This window comes from Hipposideros armiger, unplaced genomic scaffold, assembly GCF_001890085.2.
Source record: "Hipposideros armiger isolate ML-2016 unplaced genomic scaffold, ASM189008v1 scaffold_58, whole genome shotgun sequence".
Taxonomy (NCBI): Eukaryota; Metazoa; Chordata; class Mammalia; order Chiroptera; family Hipposideridae; genus Hipposideros; species Hipposideros armiger.
In genome coordinates this window covers 4,729,571-4,741,987 of record NW_017731408.1, presented here as the reverse complement: position 1 = coordinate 4,741,987, position 12,417 = coordinate 4,729,571, and the positions used below count along the sequence as shown (strand labels likewise).

General features: G+C 42.2%; 1 protein-coding gene across 1 annotated transcript; it reads right to left on the bottom strand.

The window, feature by feature from the left end:
• Window positions 1–388: 388 nt before the first annotated feature.
• On the bottom strand, window positions 389–9,400 carry LRAT (lecithin retinol acyltransferase). The gene is made up of 3 exons (XM_019641162.1): window positions 9,142–9,400; window positions 8,512–9,040; window positions 389–4,209 (listed from the first exon to the last, which is right to left on the bottom strand). The coding sequence occupies exons 2-3, from the start codon at window positions 9,037–9,039 to the stop codon at window positions 4,057–4,059; spliced, it is 681 nt and encodes a 226-aa protein (XP_019496707.1). The 5' UTR covers window position 9,040; window positions 9,142–9,400; the 3' UTR covers window positions 389–4,056.
• Between the last annotated feature and the right edge of the window lie 3,017 nt (window positions 9,401–12,417).

The window sequence follows — 12,417 nt, the reverse complement described above, 5'->3', positions numbered from 1 at the left end:
CCTTGGGACTTGCTTCTACCCATACCTCAACTTCACCCCATCCATGGCCAGAGTAAAGCTGCAGACTTGGTTGCATTACACATCTGGTTAGAGGGTTCATGCCCAGGGTTCTAATTATTTGTTGTTGTTGTTTGATTTTGTGGACTGGAGAAGGGATTTGTCATTTAATTACACAGAACCTTTTTCTACATAATCAAGGTAGACTTCAAGATGTAGATAACAGCATATCAGTCTGAGGGCAGATCTGCATAAAGTTTTAATTTCAAACATATAAAACTATGTTCAGTAAAGGGAGCTTTGAGAGGCATATTTCTTCAGGCTACCATGCTCAAAAAAATGCATGTGAGCTACTTCTATGTACTTCAAATTCAAACACAAGAGAAGACAGTATGTAAAATTGATTTTATTTAACATACATGTATACCAAATATAAAATTAGTTGAGCTAACAGATCTTGGTTGGGTAAAACTCTCTAAATAAATCATATAAAACAGAAGATTGGCAACTACCATTTCTTACATGCCTCTCATCTGTAACAAAAAAGCTTTGCCATTGGTATAACTTCAATATTGCTAGAAAACATTTTTTTTATATTTGACAGTAATAGTATGAAATAGAAAAACTAAGAAATATATACCCTGAAAAAAAAAATCTTTTAAACAAGAAAACCTTATTTGCTTGTCCTTAAAAAGAAATATATCTAGCAGAACAAAGATATGGAGTATCCGATAGACGCACAGCTGCCATGTTCACTTATTTCTCAGAAACCAACTTGCTGGCAGGAAAGAAGGATGAATGACTCCTCCCTGACACCCCACCAAGACTTACTCAAAAATAAAGATTTGGCTGAAGTCTGTTGACACTTCCTTGACACATCTGCGCTCCATCCTCACAATTACAGATCCTTATTTGAGACTGAGAACCATAGCTTGTCTCCCTACTAGATCGCCTCATCCTGTCTTGCCCCATGCTCCCACCCTTCCTCCGTACTTTTGGGAGTTACGTTTCTGAACCCCAAATCTCCATCGCCTGTTCATTAAGTGCACACTTTTTGGTCTGCACAAGACTTGCACCACGTAATCGCTGGTTTCTTTTTCCGACATCTCTCCTCATCATCTTTGCTCTGCTCTAGCCTCTGAACCACTTGCTTTTGCCCGGATGCTCAATGGAATTTCATGCTTTCAGTCAACAAATAGTAGTGTGCCTCGCACTTACGTGGGCAGTTTTCATGCATTTGCTCATGCTGTTCCCATTGTGTAGAATGTCCTGCCCAAATCTGTCCTCTGGAAAACACCTCACTTTTCCAAGCCTCAGTCCCTATAATTTTGGCCTGATCAGTTAGAACCAACCACTTCTTTTTCTATGCCTTCAATCAGCCCTATTGAATAATGTCTTAATACTTCTATGTCCACGTGGCTATGAACTTTGAGAAAGAGGTCCACGTCTTTCACCTTTTCATCCTTAACACCTGCACAGTACCTGACTCTTGTATTATTTCATCTTAGCCCCAATAGTCCTATTTGTTATTCATCTAGGTGTGGGGGGGAAAAAAAAAAAGCAACAAAACACTGCATCGGATACTGCCTGATTATCATTTCATAAGTCAGAAGTTTGAAAATACAAGGTCTCAGGATCATAAGGATACATCTTAACTGATGAAGCCCAGTCTTGAAATTCACTCAAGACATATTAATGGCTCAGGGTTTCTTCCACAACCACAATCAGGAATATTTATGTCTTTTTCTAGCTAGTCAAGCAACTAATCAAACTGAGCACAAAAAAACCAAAAACTCTCCTTTTTGCCTAAGTTCAAAAACTTCTAGTGTTGTGGCACCACGTTTAGTAAATATTGGGTTGTCGGAAAAGTCATGACGCATTTTTGCAATGAAAAACATAGAAAATATACATCATGACTTTTCCGACAACTCAATAAAATCTTCCTCCCAGTTCCCTTTTCCCATATGTAGTGGGACATCACATCAGCTATGATAAGATCACCTCTTACTATTTCTCAGCTTAATGCTAGCATTGCCTCCTTCAAAGAGATTTCTCTGACAATTTAGTGTCTTCTTCCCCTGCATTTCCATAGCACTGCATACACTTTAATATGGGGAGTTAAAGGATATTCATTCTAGACCATGAAATTGCAACAGGCATATGTGAGCGCTCAAACAAATGATGAATTGAATATTGCTTTAAGAATATGAAGTGAGTCAAGACTAATTATGTTAATTCCAACCTTAAGTACTTCCCTTGGCATTCAATGCGGATCGCTTTCTTTGAACACAGATTTAACATCAGTGGTTTTTACTATCTGCAATACTAAAGTTTGCAAAAAGGTGTTCATTATTTATGAGGACACTGTATTTTTTAAAAATGATTTAAGCAATTGCTACAAGACAATTTTCACTACAATCATTGAAAAAAACACTAATACAGTGGATATCTCATGGTGGTTGTTTTTTTGTATACATAGTTAAAATAATTTTAAGGGTTGGAGAAGACCCATAGAACTTTATGCTGTAGTGTTTCCATTTCATGTTTTAATTTAAATGAATAAACACAAAGCTTAATTATTAAACTCCAACTGAATTTGGTGTGGGTAAATTGGTGGTGATAAAACATCAGTTACATTAAAATCTGCTATTAAATTTGTTGTGGTTGGATCACTGAGTGACGGAACCTGCCCGTCTCATACCAACCATTATGTTACTCATTATTTTGTCATTCTTGATAGTTTATAAAATAACTTTAATACTTGAAACACAAGTCTAGATGTGGCTTAATTTTAGAATTTTAGAACTTTGGAAAAGTACTTGAACGCTTGCTTTCACACTGCTGCATCTCCGCTCTGATATTGAAACAGCCTCAATGTAATCAATTTACATGGCTGGCAGTTCTGAGACACTTAAGAATGATTTCTAACAGTTGTTTCCATTGGTCTGACTCGTTTGGAGTTTACATACTGCCGTGGCATCCTTCTTTTAAGGGTGTAAGCTTACTTGGCAATGAAATGGAGAAAACTGACTAGAAAACAAATCTGAGGGTTTTTAAAATTTATACAGTACATTAGTAACTGCTTTAAAAGTTAAACATCCAATGACATATATGCAAGTTACACCACAGCCAAGGGCTTAAGAAAGTGGATTAAACTTGCTTTAACATTCACCTCCACAAATGCTCTATAATAACCAGACTGGTATGATAATAAAGTAATCAAGAACAAAATTTGTTTCTCATCAATCTGAATGCATGTGGATATCTGCATGTTTAATTGGCACATCCATACTCCAAGAATCCAAATTACTTTAGTCCCATATCTAAATATTTACCTCTCAGAGTGGTTTAAAGTAACCACAGTGACATATAAAAGGAAAAAAACCCAAACAAACAAAAAATGAATGCCAGTCTTTCTTATTAAGTAAAGCCAAATCAAATTGTTCAACTGATGCTGTAGTAGATATTTCTACAGGAAAACAGATTTCTATACTTCCGGTCAGTTACTTTATCATCAAACCATAACTGTGCCAATGTGGTTTCAAGTAATGAAATATTCTTGACTTGTTGAGAATCATATATGATACATGAAAAAAGATTGCAAATTTTTTTTGGCCAATCATCAAACATGTTTTCATCTTAACATGAGAAATTCAGTTTAATATAAGTTTTACAATAAAACAAGGTAAATTTACAATAAAGTTAGTGATCTCATTCAGTAAGTCTTCCAATCTTCAAATTCAGGCGTAACAGAGATGATCAATGATTACAGGAGAAACACTAACACAAACAATCTCCTGTGGCCATCATCTTAAGGGCTGGTTTTCTTGTAATGATGAATTCTATCACAAGTCGCCATGTATTTTATATTGGAACTGCCTGAGGAAGACCAGAAAGCCTTTGTTCTTGGGCTTACACAGTAAGCATTTTCTGTGATTCTTAATCACATTTTTATCCAGACAGTGTCACAGGTCACACTTTTATCGACGATAGTTATACTGATTTGTGCCCTATAAATATAAACTTTCACACACAGAATACTGACACGAGGTTGTGAAGTTAGCCAGCCAGCCATAAGCAGACTGGAATAAAAATTGCAGGAAGGGCAGTATATGATGTCAACCCCAGATAGATTATAGATGCCAATCCCAAGAGTGCTGAGGCAAGAACACTTCTCTGATCACGAATAATTATCTTCAATGTCTCACGAAACTGGAAAATAAAATTTAAGAATATTAGAAAAAGTGGCTAAGCCTAGGAAAAATCATATACCAAATAATAAAGCACCATTTTCCCAGCTACTTTCTGTCTACCAGAAGAACCAGAATTTCTCTTATGACTTATGAAAGAATTTAAGATGTTATAAGTACAGTTTCTTGATTCCACATCCCATAGCAGCTGAAACAGCACATTAGGCAACTGGGTTAGTAATGGCAGCTGCCTTTGTAAATACAGAACTTTCGTGGAAAACTACAAAGAATGTAACCACATAAAAGTTATTCAGGGGCTGGCCAAGTGGCGCGATGGTTAAGAACTGGCTTGGGACGCCAGAGGGCCCCGGTTTGGATCCCACATATGAGGGCCAGTGACACTGCCCTCTACAGCTAAGATGCTGAACAACAGCTCAATCTGGAGCTGGGATGTTGTGAGTCGCCGGCGTCAGCGTAGGCTACAGCCCCTTTGGCAGTGGGTTGCCACGGGCTACCATATGTAGCCAGCAGCCAGCGTGAGCGGCCAGCAGCAGCAGTGAGCTGCCGTCCAGAAGCCGGCGACTGATCTGCCTCACCTGCGAAGAGCGCAATGATGGTGCCAACTTGGGCCAGTGAAGCAATGTCCTCCACAACTAGACTGAAGAACAAAACGACAGCAACTTGTCTGTTCCCCTTCCCCCAATTCCCCAGCACTGTTCCCATCCCCTAATTCCCCAATAAAAATCTTTAAAAAAAAAAAAAAGTTATTCAGGATTAAAGATTCAAAACATCAAACTGCTTATCAATAACAATAAAATATTCTAAAATTAGTTGAAGAGATCTCTAATCTTGAATAATATAAATTTAGCCTATTATTATTGATGAATTCAATTCCTACAATTTACCATGCTAAATCTGGTGATATCGATAACTTTCTTATAAATCTCAAATCCATAAGCATAGAATGTCTAATTTTGTTGCCAAATCCCATTACCTGCCTAAATAAATTAAACAAACTCACAATTATGTGATTAAAAAAAAAAAGCCTGCTGGAAAGGTAAATTAAATAGGACCCCTACCCCTGAAGGGTGTATTCTTCTCATATGTGCATTTTTTTTTCTTAGAAAACTAATTTTATTCAGAAGTGATGGCCTACATTTGAATCCAGAAGCTACTTTTTATTATCTCTGTGACCTAAAGTAAACCACTTAACCTGTCCAGACTACCACCTTCTCCATGGGAATAGTGAGGTTGTTGTGAGGATCAAGTGAAATATTTTATGCAAAAGTACTCTGCATTCTACTAAATGTATTACAATGCTTATTACTGCTACATCTGCTGACAATCATCTCTACCTCATCACTATCAAGGCAGATTTTAGCAGTTAATTGCTCCATTTTTATATGAGTTTTGCTACTCATCCTAATTTTAAGCTCCTTTTCTAGACATGACATAGTATAAGCTTTTAGGGTCTCCTACAGTGGCCTATATAGTACTAGACCTCTAGGTCTCCAAATTCTTAATAGGTGGAATGCACAAGTCTCACATGTTTTAACACTATCTTGACTGTAAGATTCTCTTTATACATACTTGTATATAATATCTAAATACAATGCTGGTCTTTTTATATGTCAAACATATATTTTGTTTCTTTTTACTAAACCGACAAAACATTGAGTACAAATACATAGTCAAGTGGTGATGCTCAAACTGAACAAAGTTTTCTGGACAATGAGAAAAGTTACTTGGCAAATAATGGGAAGATATACATTTAAGTAAATGAGTAAGTTGTCTTGATACAGCTATGCTTCTTTTATATTTTTCCCAATAATTTTTTTTCTTTTTTTTTTTGCTGAGTCATCCTGACACCTGTTGGCAGCTCAGCAGCAGCTCAGCTCGGGCCGGAAATCGAACTGGTGACCCTGTTGCTCAGAGCTCTCACTCTTGAGGGAGCTCTTAACCAACTGAGCCACTTGGTCGGCCCTCTTCCAATAGTTTTTAATTAAGGCAAACAATCATTGTGTACTCTCTTTCCCTGAAAAGCGGATTTTGTCAAGGAGTATCTCATTTCTAATATCCCATTCTTGTTCACTTAGCCATCAGCCATGAATCATCTTTAGTGGTACTCAATAGTAGGAAATGTCCTGCATTTCTAGAAGGTAAGAAGTCTATAGGGACACATTTTGAGCACTGAATCCCCAGAAATTAAAAGTGGTGTTTGCATTCATTTTTGGCACTGAAAAGCAATATCAGCAAAGTAATACAAAAATAAAAACAAAAAAAAGGTAGAAAAAGCATAAGGAATAGTAATAGTTACTAATTAAAGGGCTTTATAGTTTATGAAACACTGAAATTGTTAACAGCAATATAAAAAATCCCTTAATTTTATGATTTCTAAACTTGTAAAAAAAAAAAAGACTACAAAAAAGTAAAAGATTCTTATCCAGTTTATTTTCAAATTAGTTGCAGTGTTTCCATGGGGAAAAGTGCTCTTGAGAGTTTTTATAAACTCCAGTTTAAGTAAGAGACAACTTTGTGACTCTCATGTTAAGCTTTTAAGAGTTGTAGATATGAAGAACTCAAACCTCAGATCCAGAATCAAGTAAGTCCTTATGTTTCTGAAAAGTGGAAACCAGTCCTCCTTCAGTATTAATGACTTACTTCTTACAGGACATGTTGAAAAAACAGTTCTTAGAATTGGAAAATTTGGGATGTGGATTTTTTTCCCAGGAAATCTACTCTGTAGCCAAATTGTTTGTTAGACCATTCAAAGGGAAGACAAAAACAGTTTCACAAGAGGTGCTATGCAGCAACAGCAATTAAAACCCTTCTCTACTTCTGTAAAACCCTACAAAGTTTCCACGATGAAAAGCTACTCCAACTAGTTATTTATGCAGATTAAATATTTTACTACCTTAAAAAAAAAGCATTTGAACTGTTTTTCTGTAGAAATATATAATACAGAGCTACGTGTGTTCCACGAAAGGTTGACTCTTAATTACCGGATAGAAATACTGTTTTCCTTAGAGAAATTATTTGCTTGGTTCCTAAGCAAATCTGACATGTTTCCTTTTGTACACTTTTGGAACCAGTGTTTGCAAATGCGGTGAAGTTCATTTCTCAACAGGCCTGGACTGGAGTTTTGATTCTCGAATTGCTGCACAGTCCTCTAACTGTATTTTTATTTTACTTAGAAAAGCATTCCTAGATTGAGCCTATCGTGGCTGTATAAATAATCATGAGCTTCATAATACTTTCATGCACTGCCACCAAGAAAAGGTTTTACTGTATGAGTCAAAAAGTTAATCAAGATGTGGAGCAATAAAAATCGGTTATATGGACTCAGATTCTTTTGATCCAAAAAATATCTCAATGCAGAATGAAACCTGAAGCTCATTTTATGATTACCTAGGCTTTCATTGTGAAGAGTGAACATTAACTATACCTCTTTAACTACAGGGATGCTGAGAAAGCTTCTAATTTGCAAATAAAGTTGCAGGCTTAAAATGTTAGCTCTCTTTTAAAAGTTAAGAGATTTCAAAAGCAAATAAAAATCCATTTTCCCCCTTTGGATTTGCAGCTAAATTAATCATCTTAAATTCTAATGTTTTTTTTGTTTTGTTTTGTTTTAAACAACCATAAAAATCACCTTCCAACACTTAATGGCTCTTCCTGAAAATCAATTGTTTTGATTCCTGGGGGACCCATAAACAATCTAACCCACCTTTGGGGCTAATGGGTAAAGGATGCTTAACAATGAGGATGTCTAGATGGGGATTAAAGCCAACACAGAAAGAATTCAGAATACCCAGAAAAAGACTTGTTTGAAGCCAGGACACAGGAGTAGGGAGGGATCTACCAGGGAGGTCATCTTACTGGGAATTTTGATAGTTTATATTAAGCAAAGGGAATTCACTGCCTGCAGCTTACATAGGGAGAACACTGCAAGCTTCCTTATTTTAAAGGCACCATTTGTATATAGTGTTATGGATTAAATATAAACTCTGGACACCTTCCTTCCAATTGCAAATCTTGGGATCAGTTGTAAACTACGCTGGGTGGACACCCTGACGACTTCTGCAGCAATAAATAGGCAGCCCTCCTGGAACTGCGGTCTGAGGTACTGGATTGCCACACTCTTTCACCGTGCCTTTTGAGATATCCTGGCAAGGAACATCACCATTTATTTACTTGGTCTCGCTCTTAGGAACACTAGAGTGTTCCTTACTCAATCTTAAACTCAATCCCTGATCCCAGAGGAGAGAAAAAGTTAAGGATGGGAGTGGGTGTCCCCGCGGAGACTAAGGGCAAGCCACACGCCTACCTTGTCAGCCTGGGGGCTGATCGCGGTGCCGAATCTACAGTAGGTCACGAAGTGCTCACAGTTGTTCCACAGTAGGCTGTAGGTAGTAAGACCAAGCCGCTTCTCCGCCCTCCTCGCTACCTCTTCGTTGGGCAGCGCCTTCTTCTTGAGGGCCTTGTCCAGGTTATTGACTAGGATTTCGGCTCCGTAGGCGAAGTCCTCCACTGTGTCCACGCGAATGCTGGCCACCCTACTTATAACACCTAGGATGAGACGCTTGTTGGAGACCACGTTCTGCGTGAGCCCCTTGTGGGCCCTCAGGATCAATAGGATGTCGGGCATCATGTGGGCGACACGGTTGTCGCCCAGGTAGATGCCACTGTGGGTCAGGTGGAACCGGGGCACCTCCAGCACATCGCCGCGGAGGAAAGAGTTGATGTTCCTCGCCTTGTCTTCGCTCGGGGCGCCCAAACTGAAGAGCTTGAAGTTCGAGAAGAGGAACAGCTTCTCCAGCAGTAAGGACACTGCCTGGAGCATTGGGTTCTTCATCCTGTAGGTAGAAGAGAGTCTTGGTGGACCCGCCACCGCTCCGGCACAGGCCGAACCAGGCAAGGTGAGCTCGCCGGACAGGGGCGCTGCGCCGATGCTCACCTGCGGGCCAGCAGCCCAGCACCTCTGGGGACGGCGGCTGCGGAGGAGGGAGGGAGAGAAAAAAGGAAGGGGAAGAAGCCTACAGATTGGCTCGTTCGCACCTCACAGGGGACTGAGGAGGATGAGGAACTAGCGACGACTGACCGCGGAGACAGTGAGACCCGCGCTAGAAGACAGCAAAGAAGCGCGCCTGGGGTCCCGTGCAGTACAGGGACGCAGGACCCAGCGCTATGCTCTAGCGTGTTCTCCTCTTCGCAAAGACCTTTTATCAACCCAGGGGGCGGGGCCAAACGCCGTCACAGACCCGGCAAGAGCGCTGATTGGGCGCCTGCGGTTAGCGCTGCTGGCAGCTGGGGGCGCGCAGGACCTTAGCTCTTATGAAGGCCGCTTTCCGGCTCCGTGATCTGCACGGTGAGTCCTTCCAGTCTGGCGCCCTCTTGCACGCGCGACCTAAGCCCTTCCGACCTTTAAGCGGCCGTTTTTGAAGAGCAGAGGTCGAGGTGTGGCCGCAGGAAAGATTCTGCACCTGTCTGGACCGTGGTATATTCAGGGCACTTTGGGAACGTGTTGGGTGGAAAATCCCCTTGGGCGAGATTCCTGAGCAGAACTACCTCCCTCTAAAGGGTTGGATACCTGGAGACCTCGGCTAACTCAAATATTTGCATTTACTCTGTGAAGTGTGCGCGCCTCGAAAGCCTGTGGATTCTTTGCTAAAACTCCGTAGAGCCGTAGTCCCGTACGCCGCAGAACCTCCTCGGCTTTAAATGCCGGAATCCCCCTTGTTGTCATCCTGCGCTGGTCGGGTAGCAACCGACGCGTCCAGATCTCCCGCGCGCGCCTGCGCGCGCCCGCGATCGGAACCCCAGGAGCCTTGGTGATCCAAGGCACCAGTGACCGTTGAGCGCGCTGCTCCCAACGGTCAGGTTGAAAAACAGTGAAGCCTCTAACGTTCTGGAAAGCCGGATTCTTTTCAAGTTTATTTCTCCGGCTTCAGGGTCACATGGACCTAGCTTGGGTTCACCCACCCAAACTTGGCCGCAGCCTCACAAAGGTAGCCAAAGAAGGATGAGACGCTGAGTTCCTTGCCGAGCGCCTGCACCGTGACCCAGGTGTACTGGCAAGGGTAGTCCCTGGGAGCAGCCAGGTGAGGAAGCTGCCGTCGCGTCCTCTGCTCCAGATTGGGCACGCGGGTGTCCCGACCCGACGCAGAGTTCCAGTGCAAATACATTATGCTAATACCTCAATTCTGCGGACAAAGGCTACAATGGATAGCCTCGCTCCGCTCCACAAAGCCGCGCAGTTCGGGCTAATAGGTTTCATCAGCAAGCAGATTCCCCCGCTCGCCTGGGGAGGAGGCTTGCTGCGAATGATGGATGGAGAGCCATTCATCTTACCTGGAAGATGAAGGGGACCATGGCGACCCAGCGGAGAGGAGGCCCGCTCCCCATTATCCTTGGAGGCCAGGCCTTTGCTCCCACCGCCGGTCTGCCATCAGCGCTCTCTCCCAGCTGTCCCGCTTGCCCGTGACTTCTGTTCATCTCACAAACAATTTCGAATCATATTATAATCCTAGTAAAGAGAAGAAATCTCCATGTCTCATGTGCAAACGAAAGAAGGTGGAGAAGGGGAGAGGGGCAGTGGATGTGGAAATTTAAAATCATCTATTATCCCAGTCTCCCTCTAAAATGTAAAGAAAAGCGACGGGCTAGCTAGTTGCTGCTGAAACGAATGAAACGCTTCAGCACAGGGACACTTATTGGCTTCCAGCAGCACACCCGCTCAGCTGCTGGATATAAAATCTGGGAAATCTGGGGAAAATTTTAAAATCTGATCCAGACCTCGGCGTACGCGGTAACTGCAGACCCCAAGTCCGGCTCTCGAACTCTGGACGTGCGAGTCGGCTCCAGGTCTGGAAAAGCACGGAGCCTGGAGCCTCTAGTGTCAAGAGCCAAACGGCCCCCGGGAGATCAAAAGGGACTTGGTAATTAGCAATTTCCGTCTCTGGTGGTCTCTAATGCGGTTTATAACGCCTGGGACTGTCTCCATCCAGAGAATTTGAGGGAGACAAAAGCATGGAGAACGGCCTCAGGACTCCACTGAGGACCCTTTAAGAGCAAAAAAATATTAAGGAGTAATCACACAAAGCCCCTCAGTAGCTGCATCCCCAGGGCGTGCTGGAAGAGGCAGGCAGTGCCAAGGTGATTTGCCTTTAATTTTTCATTCTTTCAGGGTGGGGCTAATGTTTTGGCCGCTGGCCGCCTCTGGAAAAGGAACCACTTAAAGAAAAAAGATCAATATGAGGCATGAATTGGTGAAGGTTGCTTAAGGTATAGGCATCCTGTTGTCTTTGGAAATGAATGAGAGTGGAAAGTGTCCATAGTTTCTTGAAGGTTATTTTTGGCCCTGATAACTCCCGGTTTTTAAACCAGAATGTTGTGCCGTTAAATATATATGTCGTGTTTTGGGTTTTTTTTCTCAGTGAAACTGCCACAACGCAGCCCTCTCCCCCTGCCCCGCCCACCGGGAATTGGGTTTGGGCTAACCTGAAGGAGGCAGTGGAAAATCTCCATTTTTCTTGTTTCTGATCTCTTAAACGGGAAGGGGTTAGTGCAGATTATACTGCTTTTCAACGGAAAATACAGCGTCCAAGGAGCTATTGGCTGAACGGATTGCCCTCTCCTTCTCTGTTCTTCAACAATCACTGTAATCTTGCAAAAGGCAAATTCTCAACATTCTCAGACTTTAATATATTTTCTGTGGCTCCATCGAGGCACACTTCATAAAAATACATTTATACACTAAGAGGCTCACCCTGCCTGCATCACATTTAGCTCAACTACGGGAAGACAATTGCTGTTAGAAGGAAAAGCCCAGAACACGTCATTTGGAAAGGGGACAATCCTTCTGGGTTGCTAAAAAGACCTCTTGTTTCTTAGATTGTATGGGCTGTTCTTGCACCAAGTTTCAAACACTAAATGTGCACGAATGGGTCTCCAGGTCTGGCGATTCTGAAAGAGCTGAGGCCTTCCTGGCTAACACATACACTGCACTGAAAGGTCAAGTCTCTCCTTGCCCCAGTTTCCTTCCCTCCCCTCCCCCAGAAATACAGCCACAGTGACAGTATCCCCACCTGCGGCCCAGACCATGACCCTGCGCCCTCCCGGCTGCGATTCTCAGGCCTGGGACCATTTCTCCCAGCTTTGCAGGCCAAGACTCCACTGGATCTTGGTGCAAAGGAGGCTGAAATTGGGGCTCACAGAGCCCACTTCCTGGCTT